The sequence below is a fragment of the Peromyscus maniculatus genome, chromosome 15 (genome assembly GCF_049852395.1).
Source record: "Peromyscus maniculatus bairdii isolate BWxNUB_F1_BW_parent chromosome 15, HU_Pman_BW_mat_3.1, whole genome shotgun sequence".
NCBI lineage: Eukaryota > Metazoa > Chordata > Mammalia > Rodentia > Cricetidae > Peromyscus > Peromyscus maniculatus.
Window position 1 is genome coordinate 81,724,141 of NC_134866.1, and position 17,142 is coordinate 81,741,282.

The 17,142-nt window shown below is 45.1% G+C and overlaps 1 protein-coding gene across 3 annotated transcripts in view; it reads left to right on the forward strand.

The window, feature by feature from the left end:
* Positions 1-16,695, forward strand: part of Pik3r1 (phosphoinositide-3-kinase regulatory subunit 1) — an 87,755-nt gene extending 71,060 nt beyond the window's left edge. The window contains exons 1-10 of one of the 3 annotated variants that reach the window (XM_016001294.3): positions 3,225-3,459; positions 7,156-7,258; positions 8,043-8,141; positions 8,383-8,563; positions 8,791-8,916; positions 9,956-10,098; positions 10,283-10,459; positions 10,552-10,620; positions 11,148-11,318; positions 12,550-16,695. In XM_016001294.3, the coding sequence (XP_015856780.1) occupies positions 3,444-3,459; positions 7,156-7,258; positions 8,043-8,141; positions 8,383-8,563; positions 8,791-8,916; positions 9,956-10,098; positions 10,283-10,459; positions 10,552-10,620; positions 11,148-11,318; positions 12,550-12,739 (1,275 nt within the window). In that variant the 5' untranslated portion in view covers positions 3,225-3,443 and the 3' untranslated portion in view covers positions 12,740-16,695. Of the gene's footprint in view, positions 1-3,224; positions 3,460-5,144; positions 5,591-7,155; positions 7,259-8,042; positions 8,142-8,382; positions 8,564-8,790; positions 8,917-9,955; positions 10,099-10,282; positions 10,460-10,551; positions 10,621-11,147; positions 11,319-12,549 lie in introns of those variants that run through there. The other 2 variants (XM_006982724.4, XM_006982723.4) reach the window with 2 other exon arrangements.
* The last annotated feature ends 447 nt before the right edge of the window (positions 16,696-17,142 follow it).

Sequence of the window (17,142 nt, forward strand, 5' to 3'; positions counted from 1 at the left end):
GGTTTTCAAAGAAATGTTAGAAACATTTTGTGCATCCAGCAGCCCTTTGAGAGAAAGATTCCTTGTGTTTTACGGAAGGAGGTCCAGATGTGGGCAGGTGATGTGGACAGTATGTTTCCAGAGCTCTCTTGTTCACTTGCCATTCCCTCCATGACAAGAACTCCTTGATATAGTTGAAGATGGGCAGCAGACTTTCCGAATTCCTTACACTGCCCAGACGAGGGGAGCTAAGCTGACCTCGACAGGGCAACCGCACTAGGAACAGATCCAGTGAACACAGGGTACCTCTGAACACCACCCCTGATTTGGATTTCATGGATGTATTCGGAAATACTAATGTAGCATAACTGGGGTCTGACATTGCACCCCCAAGCCGGGAGGAAGCAGCAAGTGACTTTCTCTCCCTGCCCTCCTACACCCGTCAAGGTTAATTTTTAGCCACTGGTGCATTGCATCCCTCTTGAAGAGCTTAATTCATGCATTTTGTTTGAAATACTCTGCCCTGGGTTTTCAGCTGAGACGTAAGCAAATGCTAAGGCAGAGGGAAATGACTTTCAGAGTTTATGCTTCTCTCTCTCTTTTTTTTCTCTCTTTCTCCCATTGGGTTTAAAATGTGGTCTGACATAAGTTGTTTCAAAGGTGAGGAATGAAACTTTGAAAAAGATGCATATCCTGAGGTCGAGGAGAACAGGGGGAGAGCCCAGCTCCATCTCATTAAAACTAGCCTCTTTTACTCAAGGTCTGCAACAGCCTGTGCTGGGGGATGGTTCTACTTTTGTTCTCATGGCACAGCCTTCTCTGTCTCTCAAGGGACAGGATGGGGGTGGGGGAGGTGGCAGTAATCACAGGGGAGAGAGTTCCCCTCTCTGCTAGACAGTGGGCGGGCCTTTGCAGAAAGCCTGTAGCCTGTGTCTGGCTTTTTGTGTATGTAAACCTGGGTTTGTTTACTCACTGAAAAGGCTATCCTTCCTTAGTGTGTGTGGTTCATTGTGATCCCTGAACATGGAGTTACAGATTTGCTTCATACTGGATGGCCCTACTTTCCAAGTTGTGTTCCATTAAAATTATGAAGGAACATGCTCCTTTTACCCTAGACGATTGTGATTCTTTAAGTTTTTTTCTGCTGCCTCCTTTTTCGTGTTTTTTTGCTCATTAATAGTGGCACACGAAAGCCATTGAGAAGCAAGCTTTCCAGGTCTCAGGCTATGGCTCACTCGATGCCGGAAGAGGGCTTATTCAGGGCAGAAATCATGTCACACAACTTTCAAACACATGTTAATAATCATGAGAAAGCTTTCTGATTCTGTGAAATCTGCTGAAACGTGGATTCATGGCCTGTCTTTGCCTCTGAAATGAGTTGTCCAAAACCCCCGAGGAAAGGGACGCACGCTAGCTTGAAACATCCAGAAGGTGAAGTGAGCCTTCCTTCAGTCGTGCTGCTAAGGTTTCCTGGGTGCTATGGGACATTGAGAAAGCACAGGATTTCTTAAAGGGGCTTATCAGCCCAATGGAAATTATTTCCTAGGTACTGTGACGTCTGTGCCTTTATTTGTGAATTGTCTATTCAGTAGCACTTTTAATTATGTCTGTTAGTTTTGGGAACATCTTGGATCCAGAGAAGATGAAATGTGATGTTGATGGTTTTCTCTGAAGCAGGAGTGATTTACTCAGTTCTGCCAGCAGAGGGCTCCCTCCTTAAGCTTATAAAGAGCGTGAATCTTCCCAGTGGGGAAAGATTCTTCTCACGCAGTCACATAGAGAGCCTCCATGGTAGGTGATTGTACATATTGTGAGGAAATTGTTTGAAACAAGGTGTTCATGGCTCTTTGAAGGCTTTTCTAGTCTATATTACTTTCCTGTAGATACTTTTGTTCTGAAACTATCAGATTTACATTTAAATGTTCTAGGAGTTTCTGAGGTAGGTCCAGACAGGTATGCTTAAGAAGCCATTGTGTCTGTTTCTCCCAGAGGGGTTCTTTTTAAAACAGGGCAATGCATTAAAATAAGAAAGCTGGGTTTTGTTTGTTTGTTTGTTTGTTTGTTTTTTCTTAAGCCAAAAGGGAGAAAACTAGGAAGCTAGAGTTTTGTTATAGGTATGATTTTTTTTTCAATGTGGCCTAAAAGCAAATTCCATTTCTTAGCAGTTTTTACTTTTCATGACCAAGGAAACCTAAGAGCAGAGAATGAAGTTTGGAACCAAAAGTCTGAAGGTTGGGTTCTTTTTGCCTGGGGCTTTTTTCCCCCTACAGTATGAAGGAATTGCCTGGGGTAATATCTAAATTACTGTTATGTTTTGAGGGCTTAGGGGCGTTTGTGACTCTTATTGATGGTTCAAAAGGTTAGAGTGGGGCTTCTGTGTGGACGTGGTGGGAACATTTCCTAGGAAAAGACATGAATTCTTTTCGGGCCAGCCAACAATCCTCAACCTAGTTAGTGGCAACTTTCTGAAGTAAAGGACTAGAAGCCACGGGGAGGAAGGTGTGTCCTCTGTCCTGTGCTTTGCCGCGCCCAGCCAGCAGTTAACCCAGTGCAGACACACCCCTTAGAAAGTCTGATTAGAAAGTCCCAGGACCATTTGAAGGTGAGCTGAAGTTGACCTCTGGAAAATCTGGGCTTGCGTGGAGGAGGATGTCCTGGGGCCGCCAGCCCGGGTGCCATGCTCTCGGTGAAGGGCTTTCCTGTTCCACCTGCCCGGCCAACTGTGCCAATGTGTGGGAGGAGGTGGACACAAGAGCGAGGCACCCTGTTCTGGGCTGTTCCAAGAGGTTCAGGCCTTCACAAACGCGGCTTTGACTCTCTTTTTTGCTGAACTAGCTGGGCCATTTCCTGTGCCGCTTCACTGTGGGCCACTTGAGCCCCCGGAGCGGGGGCCGCCCGCGCCTGCAAGCACCATGGCCACCAGGGAGAACTATTTCCAGCGCCCCCTTACAATGCCCTTCTCAATTCCAAGGCGAAAATGAGCAAGTCAGTCTTGCCTCGGCCACTTGTCAGCCTGATGACAATTTTGACTTTGACTTGGGTGCTCCTCCCCCACCCCTCCCAAAATCCCTAGCTCAGCAAATATTTGAACCTGCCCAAGTTAATCATGAAGCCGCGATCTTTATCTGAGCGAGACGTGCGAGCGCCCGCCAGGGCTCCTTTCTTCCCCGGTGCAGTAGCGCGACCCAGGGGGGCTCTGCTCGCCGAGCCGGGGACGTGCTGCCGGGGCGGGGCGCGGGGCGGAGGGACCGGCTGCAGCCTAGCCTGGGGGAGCCGGCGGCCGGGCTGAGAGTCGCGCGCCCCCGCCTTGCGCGCTCTCCTCCTGCTAGGCTTGCTACTGCCGGTGCCTGGCGGGCGGGGGAGCCTCGGGGGCTGGGCCCACTTGGTGGAAGAACAGCTTCTTTGGATTTTTTTTTTCTCTCTCTCTCGGTGGGATACTGGCAGTTCAAAGCGAAACCGCTGAAATGCATAACCTACAAAGTAAGTCGCTTTTCATTTATGCACTTCTCCTCCGCACCGGGCTCTTTATCTGCAAGCCGTCCTCTCTAGTTTGGCTGGGGCGGGTGTGTGTGTGTGCATTGGGAGTGTGTGCGCCTGGGTGAGTGCTGCCTGGGGAGAGCAGATGGGAGATTAGGGGAGACACTCCCTTCTGTCCTCCAGGGGGGGACACTGCGGGGAAGAGATGGGGACTGGGTTTGGAGTTGAGAAAGTAAGGGTCAGGAAGTTGGGACCAAGCCAGAGCTTGCAGAGACTACGGAAAATCACCTGTCTCCCTGACCTGCCCCTTAGGTCCCCTTGCCACATGGCAGCAGCAGGCTGCAGCTGGACTGCCTGTGGGAGTACGGCCCACTGTCCCTTTGGGTTGACCCACGGCCTCTGCTGCCAAGGGGACTTGTCTCTCTACTTTTGGGAGAAGACTCAGCATTTTTATTCAACTACTATTATCATTTTTTAAATCTTGTCTAAGGATATGCTTCACCACTTTTTACCATTTTTATTTAAATTTTAGTTTAGGTTTAAATTTACTTAAACCTATAGGCACATAGAGAAGCGTGAACTGAAAGGGATAGGGTTGAGTCTGCTGTCTCCAATAATGCCGACATGCCCTAGAGAGGGGACTCAGATGCACAGGAGCCAGGGAACAGAATGCCTTCCTCTGCTTCGAATGCTGTGTGATTCCAAATGGGATAGAAATCTACAGGGGCTTCTGTGTTCCATAAATCTCCACGCGGCTCCATAACCTCCACAGCCACAACGCCCACTCTAGTTTTTCAAATGAAGCCACATTTTCAGGGGAGCAGTACCCTCCATAATAATGTAAATGTCAGGAGACCCTGGCTCCCAGTGCCAGTGCACATCAAGCGCCAGTCGTGGTGACGGAATTACATGCAGAACCATTTAAAGAACCGAGGTAAATCATTAGATTTGTAGGGAAATTGATTTCTTTATATTGAACACTGCTAAGAAGGGATATTGTTCCCCGAGTAAGCACCGAGCTGAAGAGAGAAGGGGGGGAGGGAGGAGGGAGGGAGGGAGAGAGAGAGAGAGAGAGAGAGAGAGAGAGAGAGAGAGAGAGAGAGATTACATCACCTTCTTTAAAGCAGCTCCCAGTGAGATGGGTTCCTGAGTGAGACACTTGGCGGAGAGCACCTGAACTCTGTGTTCTGATATATGTACGGCCTCTCATTTTGGCAGAAGTACCATGCTGTCCAGGGCTGTTAGGGAGAAACATTGAAACTCACCAATGTTGACCATTATGTTTATCATTTCTGCAAATAATAGGTGTCTCCCTCCATTCCTGGGCTGAGTTTGCATGATTTATTCTGTAAAGTCTTGTTTCGACCTTGGGATATTCTGGTAGAGGCATTTTGCCTGAGTACTGTCTTTCGACTTCCCTTTTTAATGTGCTGCATTTATGGCCGTGTTTAAGAACTGTGGAAGACTGTCTTAAATATCCAGAGTGCTTGATCCTTTCTGCTTCTAACACACATGGGTGATCCCTAAGGACTATAAAATAGAGCTTAGGGGTAGCAGTCCAATGCCTCTGTAAGGTTTCTAGACCCCCGAATAGCCAGGCTATCTCTAAGCCCAGATGCACCGAGGGACAGAGCTAGAAGCTGCAGTTTATCAGCTGCTGTCAATCTGCCAACAGCGGAATGTACCACGCCGCTGCGAGGAGCAATAAAAAGGGAATTAGAGAACTCACTGCTAGAGGAGAGCAGGCAAATTAAACACCTTTCGAAATGGTGAGCATGTAGACATCGCAGCTGTGTGGCATGTAGGTTCTCGGAGAGAGGCTGGGGCCGTGTGAGGCTGGCATCCAGGAGAACTGATGAAGCAGGAGTGGTCTGGTGACATTTTTCTGACTTGATTGGCTGGGGCGTGTGATGTAATAGGTTACAGTGCAGCCCCGTATAGGTTTTAAAATGAATTCCAAGACACCATTACAAAGAAAGCCGGACTCTTTTCTTATAACTGAGCACAGCCGAGGAAACTCTCGCACAAATGTACACCACGGTTTGGACTATGGAAGACCTGGACTTAGAGTGTACCAAGACAGATATAAACTGTGGCACGGACTTGATGTTTTACATAGAAATGGATCCACCAGGTAATACTGCAGTATTAATGGAGAGAGCTAGTTTATTTTGTGACTTAAAAAAAAATTTTTTTTGGGGGGAAGCTGCTGTTAACAGATCCTTTCGAGGTTGCTATTTTTACTGATTTGTTTCACGGTTTAAAATTAGTCTGATTAGAACTTTAAAATTAAACAGATTGTTTGACTGTAGCAGTAGGCAGCCCGGGCTGTATTTGATACTTGCTGGGTCTTGCTGAATGGATGGGAACTAGATTCCACTTTTCCGCTGCCGGCGTCTTTTGTTAATTATGATCCTTGGCAACTTGGGCTATATTGTTGTATATTGTTACTTTAATTAAGGGGACGTGTCCTTTGTGCTGTGTTCTCTGCTGGCTGTGGACTCTGGCAGTGTGGTACTTTGCTGGGATAATGCCGGGTGCTTTAGGAAGCATGTGAGATGTAGCGGTGACTCAAAACTCGTGTCTGATGACCTGAAACTCTCGTAAATCAGATGTGGGGACTCGCTTGCTCTCTCCTGCTGAGATACTACAATGGAAAAAGAAGTTGGCTTTCTGTGCCTTTGGAAAAGTCTTGCTAGACACCTGGAATCATCTGGAGCATAAATTAAAGCACTCACGGTGCTTTCAGAGTTAATGGTTTCGGATTTGGCTAAAAATCCTAGGCTTCTTTGGTTATTCCCTCTGGGGTCAGCCCTCCCTGCAATGAGGAAACTCAGAAATGCTGAGGGCTTCTTGTCACCTTTTTTTTTTTTTTTTTTTTGGTCACTGTGTACATACTGATTTGACATTGAAGAAGGGGACGGGGGTGTTCCTCAGACCTAACATGTAGAGCACAGTGTCCCCTGGCAGAATAGTAACATGAAGACTAAGGAGATTTAGGTCACAGATGAGTTTCCTAAAGTGGCGTTGGCAGAGCTGCTGTGCCTGAAACACGAACATGGAGAAGCCCAGTTCTTAAAACATACTGCTGTAAATGAGGGCTTTGAAAAACGTGATTACTGCGCTCTTGCAGGACACAGCAGACAAATTTGTCTCTCATAATTAAAGAAGAGAAAAAAATGAAAGGCAACTCCTGTTATTTCTGCTGCTCAGATGTTCCTAGTTACTTACTTTAGCTGGAACTGCCTGGGCACACAACTTTCCTACAGCTACAGTCTAGAGGGAGAAACGTTGACTCTGGGCTGGCTAGCTTTGAGATTTTTCTCCCATAGTCAGCCCCATTCATTTCTTAACCTCTAGGTCTGTCTGTCTGTCTGTGTCATCCACCCCCTCCCCTCCTACTTTTCTCCTTTTCTTGTCTTAACCATATTCTGAGATTTCTTTTGAAAACAAGTATCTGCCATGGTACATAGAATTGTGAATTCCTGGTGTCCACTCCCCCTCCCCCCCCAACTCCTCCATTGTAAACGTCTTAGTAAATTCAATTGCCTTTTAACTGAAAATTGAATTTTTGTGCATTTTTTTAATGAAAATAAAATTGCCTCCCTTTGCCCATTCTCTCCATTGTGATAAAATAATTTTAAATGTGCACTTGGAGTTAGGATGGCAGACAACTTCTTTTTCCTCCTTTACCTGCAGCACTGCCTCCGAAGCCACCCAAGCCCGCGACTGTAGCCAACAACGGCACGAACAACAATATGTCCTTACAGGATGCCGAGTGGTACTGGGGAGATATCTCGAGGTAAGTAAGGCCGGCCCCGGGGCTCTGCGTGCCCACCAGAGGCAGGGAGGTTTCCAGGAAGAACAGAAAGCACCAGCTTGCCGAGTTCCATTTTTAGGATGTCATCCAACAGAAGCATGAAGCACAGTTGGTTCTCTTCCAAAGACAACCAGAAAAGTCACTGAGCGCTGGAGCGCCGTGGGTACTGGGTGGCACAGGAAATGAAAGACCCAGGAAGCTTCCCGACTGACAGAGATGTCGGGGGCGCACCAGGGTGATAGAGCACTGCCTGTGCTCTCTCTAGTAAGCTGGACTTTAGGAATTCCGGTTATTGTTCTCCTTGCACACCCTTTTAGCTTTCAGAGTGTGAGTGAGTGGGCTGGAAGAGCCTCTGTGGATTATGACTTTCTGCACCAGTTTGTCAGAAACTGGTTGAAAAGGAAAAAAAAAAAAACCTTTGTATTATAGATACGCCAATAGTGTAAATGGGTGTGTGCATACATAAGTGCATGTACCATGCACTTATTATTATTTTTTTACAAGCAAAGAGAAATTAGTTACCTTTGAAAATGTGCAATACTGACATTTTGACTCTACAAAGACAGGAGGATGTAAACATATGGAACTGCTGGATATTTTTGCTCTGTGTCTTAAAGAATAGTGTCTGTTCAGGCTAAGGGTCGGGTCCAGTGGTATAGCAATCCTGAGTGCAGGAGGGAAAACGGTGTGTGTGTGTCTGTCTGTGTAGGAGTGTGGTTACTCACAGTTGAAGAGTAAGCATGGTCTTATATTGTGTTGATTTCAGGGAAGAAGTGAATGAAAAACTCCGAGACACAGCTGACGGGACCTTTCTGGTGCGAGATGCATCCACTAAAATGCACGGCGATTACACTCTTACACTAAGGTGAGCCCCGAAGTCAGCTGTCATTGGGATGTCTGGGCTGTCATGAAAACATTTCTAACCTTCGTTAGGCTTTTTTTTCTCCTTCAATCGGCACATAAAGTAAATGGGTTTCATGACAGAATTTTCAAACCATACTTGTTCCCCTCCCCCACTTCCTTCTCCTGTCTCCCTCTCCCCCGAGAGCCCCCCACGACTGCCTCAGACAACTTGAATAACCGTTCTTTTTATATTGTATTTACAGGAAAGGAGGAAATAACAAATTAATCAAAATATTTCACCGAGATGGGAAATATGGCTTCTCCGATCCATTAACTTTCAACTCTGTGGTTGAACTGATAAACCACTACCGGAATGAGTCTCTAGCTCAGTATAACCCCAAGCTGGATGTGAAGTTACTCTACCCAGTGTCCAAATACCAGCAGGTAATTACTCAGAACTCCTCAAACTGCAGTAACACAGGGCCGGGCCACTCTCCAACGTAGAAAAGGACTTGACAACATAGAAAATCGGCTTTTGACAAACTCTACACCATGACTGGAATTTCACAATGGCTGAGTCAGATAACACGTTGACTATTTCATTAAGGATTGTTATTTGAATAAATAGCTTACCAAATGAGTTCTGTTTTCCTCCTTGTATATCCTTCCAGGATCAAGTTGTCAAAGAAGATAATATTGAAGCTGTAGGGAAGAAATTACATGAATATAATACTCAATTTCAAGAAAAAAGTCGGGAATATGATAGATTATATGAGGAATACACCCGTACTTCCCAGGTGAGTTTAAGATATTTTGGACTAACACATGTTATAATCAGATTCAAAAGAAGAATGGTCTAACCCTTTTCAGAGTAGCCATGGGTACAAGAATCCTACATTAAGCTTGCTTCTAACTTTGTGAGCTTCTAACATTGTGAGCTTTCAGTTGATGTAATGTAATTCCTGACTGGAGACTTCTGTCCAGGGTAGACATTAATAATAACTGCTAATGCCAGTTTGTCCAAGCTCTGGGATGGAAATTTCATATCCATCCCCCTTGCTGTGAGGAAAAGGGCTGTGTCCACTGTGCTGATTGCCAGAGGAGAAAGCAGCAGCGTGGATATAAAATAAAATTGCCTTTTAAAAGACTGACCAGTTTGTGTTTACATATTTAGGAACACACACACACACACACACACACACACACACACAATAGTTAGTGAAAAAGAGGACATGAATTTGAAATAGAGCAAGAAGGGCTATATGGGGGGATTTAGAGGGAGGAAATAAATACAATTTTACTGTAATCTCAAAAAAAAAATAAGTAAAAGAAATCATTTTTAAAAGTGAAGGTAGACAGAAAATTCTCCACAAGAAATGTCTGTTTCCAGATCCTTTTGACTAGAGGTTGTGAATTCCTATCCAGCCCTGCTAACAGAGTACACGCCGGCTTTCCCTCTCTCCTGGTCCTGTATGGAGGATGTACAGTGCAGACTTCTCCCCATCCCGCTCCCCCTTGCTACTGTAGTCTAAGCAATACCACACAGCTGTTTATACAGCATTGATGTTGTATCGGACTTAAGCAATTTAGAGATGATTTGAAGTTGATGAGAAAAATCGCGTAGGCCCCGTGTGGCCATTACATCACCTCAATGAGGAACTTCAGTATCTGGCTGTTCGTGGCCGGGAGGGCTCCTGTCACTAAGCTTATGGTACCCATGGATGACGGTGCCGACTAGCAGCACGCTTGCATTTCGTCACGAGCTAGCCTGTCTCTCACAGTAAGAAGGCGTATTCTGACAGGGATGACATTGTCTTCTGAAACTTTGTGTTGCAGGAAATTCAAATGAAAAGAACAGCTATTGAAGCATTTAATGAAACCATAAAAATATTTGAAGAACAGTGCCAAACCCAGGAGCGGTACAGCAAAGAATACATAGAAAAGTTTAAACGTGAAGGCAACGAGAAAGAAATTCAAAGGTAGGTGAGCCATGAGCATCCCAATACCCCTGTGATAGAAGTATCAAAAATTGTTTAAGCTTGGCCACTGATGCTCTGCCTTTCTGTCATTGGAGCAATTTTCAAATGGAATAAACAAAGCTTAACTTTGGGGACCTTGCATGGTGTCCCCAGGTACTTAGCGATATGTTTCTCCTGCCTGCAGGATTATGCATAATTATGATAAGCTAAAGTCTCGCATCAGTGAGATCATTGACAGTAGGAGGAGACTGGAGGAAGACTTGAAGAAGCAGGCAGCTGAATATCGAGAGATTGACAAGCGCATGAACAGCATTAAGCCAGACCTCATTCAGCTGAGAAAGACCAGAGACCAATACTTGATGTAAGTGTTTGAAACAGAGCCTGAAGAACTGCCAGGGGCTGAAATCAAAGAGGCGTCCTCAATGCCTTCTCTCTTTTGCAAAACTCTTTCAGGTGGCTGACGCAGAAGGGTGTTCGGCAGAAGAAGTTGAACGAGTGGCTAGGAAACGAAAACACGGAAGAGTAAGTAGCCACAGGAGGTGGGAGGCCAGCCGGGAGTTTTGTGAACAGATTTTCACTCTGTTCTCAAGCAAAATGTATAAACTCAGTAGCGTTAACCAGAGTTATTTTTGCAGAGGGAAAGTTGAGCCCAGGAAGACTGGGCTCCTTTTGCTTTGTTTTCCCTACAACTGTGTAAATTGACCCTTTGTGTCCCTAATGATGTCCCTGAACATCAGAAAAATCCCCAAATATTTTTGGAACAATGAGAGACAAACAATTACGTTTAGTATATCTTGAAGGCTAAGTATATGTTTGGTTTGAATTGAGAACTGACAGTCTTCTCAGTACTGTCCTTGCCCTCTGCCCAGGTACCTAAGGGTGATGGCTGGTTTGAAAATGGAGCTAGGCATGACTTTTGCTAACCCTTCACCCTGGGGACTGGCGAGGAGGCTGAGTCCTCCAATCCGCCTGCTTGGAAGGAGACCTTGGGCCAGGCTGGGGTTCCTACACGTCCACTCACTCACAAACCTTCGCTTCCGCCCATGTAGCCAATACTCCCTGGTAGAAGATGATGAGGACTTGCCCCACCATGACGAGAAGACGTGGAATGTTGGAAGTAGCAACCGAAACAAAGCCGAGAATCTATTACGGGGGAAGCGAGATGGCACTTTTCTGGTCCGGGAGAGCAGTAAGCAGGGCTGCTATGCCTGCTCTGTAGTGTAAGTCACTCCAGAAAACTTACTCATTCATTAGATTTCATTTACTTAGTCCCTGGAGGTCAGGATTTGAAAACATCTTACCCTCAAAGACTCATACAGTGCAGTTGGGTCTAGGCAGATAAATGAACCTGTTAAGAACCTAACAGACACCTGTCACCATATGGTAGGACAATTGGGACTTGGGGTCCAATGTCAAGACAAGTTCATCTCTAGTTGTCTTGAGGTGTTCCCCGCCCCCCCCCCCCCATCTTAATTATAAACAGAAATGGCCGTGCCTTCCCGCTGTTCCCACCCCTCTAAAAGTCAATATAGTTAGAATGCAAGGTCATTATGAGACCATCACCTAAAATAGATAAAGTAATCCTTTAGGGACTGACCAGAGCAAGAAGAGGAAGGACCCCACTGCGATCCTATAGAGATACACCCCGAAGGAGACACATTTCTGTCTTGTAGCCCAGTTCCTTTTTATTTCATAATAGTTTGGGAAGTGCTTTGAAAAGTAAAACCTGAAGGCTGAGCATGATGTCTGTAATCCTAGCACTCAGAGTGACTGAGATACAGCACAGGTTGTATATGGGGACCCTGAGCCAACCAAAAGAACAGTGGGTTTGGAGTCACTCACATCCTTGGGACAGAGAAGCAAATGCCCTTTTGCGTGGAAAGACACTAAAAGTACCTTATAGTCTATGCCAATCACTGCTTCAGTTAAGAACTCTTCCTATAAGATGGACAGAGGGAGGATTTTGAGTGAGGACGAGAGACTAGGAGAAATCCGAATAAATGCCAAGCTGGAGAGTTGTGATACCACTTCGAGGAGAGGCTGGATGATTATAACCAGAGGAAAGCTAGCCTGTGGTCCCACAGAGACAGTAATACCAGCACCTGGGAGGTGGGAAGCTGCCCTTTGTCACATGCTTGCCACAAGTGACGGGCAGCCACCCATCTGTCACACACTCTTCTCGAACCCTAATCCACATGTCATCATGCCTCTCCCTCCTTTAAACCATTTAACCATGAAACAGTCCACCAAAGCAGGCCCAAACGCTTAACCCTTGTGTGAGTCACTTGACCAGTAAAAGTGCCACTCATAGTTTACCGCGGCTTGGGGGCTTTGGCTCCCCAGGAGTGACACGGACCCATTCCCTGTGCCCTCCCATGATGATGGCTTTGTTTAAAAAATTACCCTGCGGCATTCCGTTTGTCTGAGACTTTGTTGTTGTTCCCTCTCCAGGGTAGACGGTGAAGTCAAGCATTGTGTTATCAACAAGACTGCCACCGGCTATGGCTTTGCCGAGCCCTACAACCTGTACAGCTCCCTGAAGGAGCTGGTGCTACATTATCAACACACCTCCCTGGTGCAGCACAATGACTCGCTCAACGTCACACTAGCATACCCGGTATATGCACAGCAGAGGCGATGAAGCACGCTGCCCTCGGATCCAGTTCCTCACCTTCAAGCCACCCAAGGCCTCTGGGAAGCCCAGGGCTCCTCTCCAGCCCGACCTGTGAACTGAGCTGCAGAAACGAAGCCGGCTGTCTGCACATGGGACTAGAGCTTTCTTGGACAAAAAGAAGTCGGGGAAGACACGGCAGCCTAGGGCTGTTGGATGACTAAACGTTTCTAACCTTATCCTTTTTTTTTTCTTTCTTCCTTTTTTCTTTTTTTTTAATTTAAAGCCACAACACACAGCCAACACAGAGAAAAGGAAATGCAAAAAAAAAATCTCTCCGTGCAGGGACAAAGAGGCCTTTAACCATGGTGCTTGTTAACGCTTTCTGAAGCTTTACCAGCTGCAAGTTGGAACTTTGGAGACCAGAAGGTTGACAGGGCTGAAGGGCCTGGGCCTGAAACCGTTTGGTCCAGCCTGGTTTAGCCTGGGTGTCGCTGGGTGTCGCTGGGTGTGGTGAGCCCAGACACGTCGCACTGTGGGTTATTTCCTTTTTAATGAATGAACGATCTGGAGCAGAGAGGCAGGTCTGCTCACACAGGACACTTTGAGAGAACATCGATGCAGCATGTTCGGAGGAAAAACAAAAAACAAAAAGACCGGAAAATGTTTCGCTTAAAACTTGTCAAATCGACAACCAACCACCCACCAACAGAAAAATGAGTGTGGGCAAGGGGACTCGAAGTGACATTCAGTATATAAAATATGTACATAATATTGGGTGACTAACTATCAAATAGATGGATTTGTATCAATACCAAATAGCTTCTGTTTTGTTTTGCTGAAGGCTAAACGTGCTGCGCTATGCAATTCTTAATTTTTATTACATTGTTACCAGTTTCAAATACACCTTCAGAATAAGCTCCCCTCACCCCAGTTTTCGTTGCTTGAAAATATTGTCCCTCGTTTTTGTTAATATTTGTTTTGTTATTTTTTTTTTAAAGAAATGTACAGGATGCCAGAAAGGAAAATGGCTTAAGAATTAAAACTATGAAATATTTTACAGTTTTTCTTGTACAGAGTCCTTGGCTGTTAGCCCAAGGTTAAAAAGTTCATAACAGATTTTTTTTTTTTTGACTAAATGTTGGGCAGGGCCTAATAAGCTTCAAAGCTGCTTTATTCAATAAAAATGAAAAAGAAAATGATATATGATATGACAAAGTATTGCTGAGTCCAACAGTGTTAAGACTCTTGAAATACGGTACCTGGCAATGTTTGTTTCCTAATGAATTGTGAACTTCTTGAATCTGGAGGGGAAGGGAGTCATGGGTTGTAACAGGTGGGGGGCAGGAGGGGGGGCGGGTAAGGTGGTGAGCACTTTCTCGGGATCCTAGAGAAGGGGAGAAGGATTGAAGTGGGGATGTGCTGTCTCCATCTTTCCCCGTCTGAATTTGGTAATCATTACCAATCAGCAGCAACTCCAGACCTATTGTAACTCCATTGCAGCGGAGCTGGCCAGCATCTCCATTCTCATGAAGTGCTGGGTTTGTTTTGGGGGTTCCTGGAACGTGCTCTTTTTGTTGTTGTTGTTGTGGTTGAACACACTGGTCTCAAGGTTGAATCCCTGCATTTAGAAAATGTGCTCTTCTTTCTCGTTTTAATATTGGACTAGTCACAGCAGCCGGCCACCATCCATTTTCGGCAAAAGCATGATCTGAAAAACAAGCCTTTTAGCTGGACATTAGTTGTTTTCCTAGCTCTCTGTTCACTTTAGAACAGAAAGGGAGTGGACCCATGTAGGTGGTGACTGTGCTTTGTGGAAACTGTTAGAAAAAATACAAAGAGCAGTCTTCTCATTCACATCATTGTGCATGTTGTACTTCATGGTGAGGAGTTGGTGGCATCTTGAAGAGTTCGAGCCTTCCCTGATGTACATGTGCAGAAGCTGGTGTGTTGATTGGGAATTGTCACGTGCTGTGAAGTGTGGAGGCTAACCAAAGTCACAGTCACAGCCCTGGTAGATTCAAGGGGCATCTTCAGTTTTCCTTTCTCAGTATCAGATGCACAGCTTGATTTCTCTTCCCTTCCCAGGCTGCGGTGAAGGTATTTTGTGTCTTTTTGTGTTGCTGTTTTCATCTTTTGGAATTTGCAGCCTGGTGGCTGGGTTAATGGTCTGGAGGGGGTATTGTTTTTCTATGAAGCCACTGCTCATCCTCGAGAGCGAACGTCACTCAGCCAGACTGTGAACCCACAGACTTGACTCTTCTAACCTGCCGTCCTTACTGCCAGATGATTGAGGATTCCCTGGGTCTCCTCTGGCCTTTGCAATCTCCACTGGTAACATTCTGCCATGCCACATAAGACTGAATAGTTAATAGTTGTAAGCTAGGTTTAGTGGTTGGAGTTTGCTGTCTTTCTTTCTTTCTTTCTTTCTTTCTTTCTTTCTTTCTTTCTTTCTTTCTTTCTTCCTTCCTTCCTTCCTTCCTTCCTTCCTTCCTTCCTTCCTTCCTTCCTTCCTTCCTCCCTCCCTCCCTCCCTTCCTCCCTCCCTCCCTTTCTTCCTTTCTTTCTTTCTTTCTCTCTCTTTCTTTTTCTTTTTCTTTCTTTCCATCTTTCCTTCTTCCCATCTTTCCTTTCCATCTTTGCTTCTTTCTTTTTCTTTCTGTAGCACATTATGTATGCTATCAAACACAAGTAACTTTTCATTCTAAAAATGGATCTGAGATTGGCCATTTCATTACAAGTTCCGTGTTTTTTGTTCAACACTTGGCAAGATGACTTGCAAAAACGTCTCATCTCATGAACTGTGGTACAATAGATTTTCCATTTGTCAGAAGGTAGAAGTCACTTGTTCTACACAGTAGTGAGCCATGCCACACCTGTCCTGCTGAATGCCTTTTTGATGACAGGTTAGTATGCCCACCAACTCTGTCCTTGGAGAAGTTTGATCATTAAGTTTCTGTGGATTCCACCAAGGCAGTCATCCAGTAGCATCCCTTAGGTAGCTCGTGAGTGTAGATGGATACAGCACTCCTGATATGTAAGAATCCCCACATAGGTTTTCTCACCAACTGTCACATCCTAAAGACAGCCAGACACTAAGCTGCTGAGAGGCTGAGCTGGACTATAGAAGTGGGAGGGTTGGGACCTCATCTCCCACACCAGAGCAGTCATAACCACATGAAAAGGCAGCAAGAATAGGTTTGCAACATTTGACCACTTCACGGCCCTGGATATATGTATATATGTATATGTGCATGGACTGTGTTTCCAGGACACCTTTCAGCCACGCAGATCCACAGTCGAGTTCAAGTACTTAACAAGCAGATGTCTAGTACAGGTCTTGTGTATGTGTGTGGGTTTTTTTCCCCTTTGAGGTTGCTTTGTTTTGTCTTACAAAGGTGAAATCTGTTGGCAAGTGAAGTGAGAAGTTCATCGTTGGACATTTTTTCTGTTTAGGAGCTATGCCCTTTCAGGGAGCAGGTCTGGAGGACTTGCTTACCTGACGTATCCTCGTTCTCAGTGTTGTCTAGTCAGAGTGTGTTTCTGTGAGCTGTCATTGTGAGGAAGCAATCGTTTTTGTCATCTATCTGGTTGTGAACTAGTAACTTGTTTGGGAAGTCCTACTGATGTTCCTTATGGGGAGAAAGTTCCTGCTGGTTTTCCCAACTGTGCTTTGGCAATGCATGGTATCTAAGTCAGTTGGAACGTGGGCTTTGCTGTCTGTTTGAATTTAGGGTCATTTAAGAAAGGGGCAGTTAAAAGCACAATGCCTCACATGGGACAAAGTTCCAAAATGCCAAATTCTCCTATTTTTTACAGAACTCTAGAGTTATATAAAATAACTAGTACTGGGGGTTAGGGAGAAGGTGGCTCAATTGGACAGATCTCTCCACCTTCACACAGAACTTGTCACCATGAGATAGCATTGGCTGCCCAGGATGCTGCTATTTAAGAAAATAAAAGCAAAACAAAATTAAAAAAAAAAAACCCTCATTTATATGTGTGTATTTTTTAAAGCTACACTCTGTTAAATGTTTTTACAAATCTGTTTATATGACATTGATAAAATAAAGTTGGTCTTTTGACGAGAGGGAGGAGGATGTCATGGTCAGTTGTAATTTTGCCTTTACAAGGTAACTGGGGTGGGGGAGGGAGTGTGCCTCCTTGACATTTTGTTCAAGTTATAGATTCAGTGAAGCTATGTACTGTCTTAAGTTGCTTAATGCATTGTATTAGGTCCTCAAACAGAATAAAGGTTGTTTTGAAACTTAAGTTTCCATTTGAAATTTTAGTTTTCATCGGAGACATTTCTAAACTTCCACCAGCTTATTTGTTTCAATATCCCAACTCCGGTTTATAAAAACAAAAAGGTACAGATTGGTCACTTGGATGTGCTCAATATTATTTATGTAGCATCTGAATGCTTTAATGGTA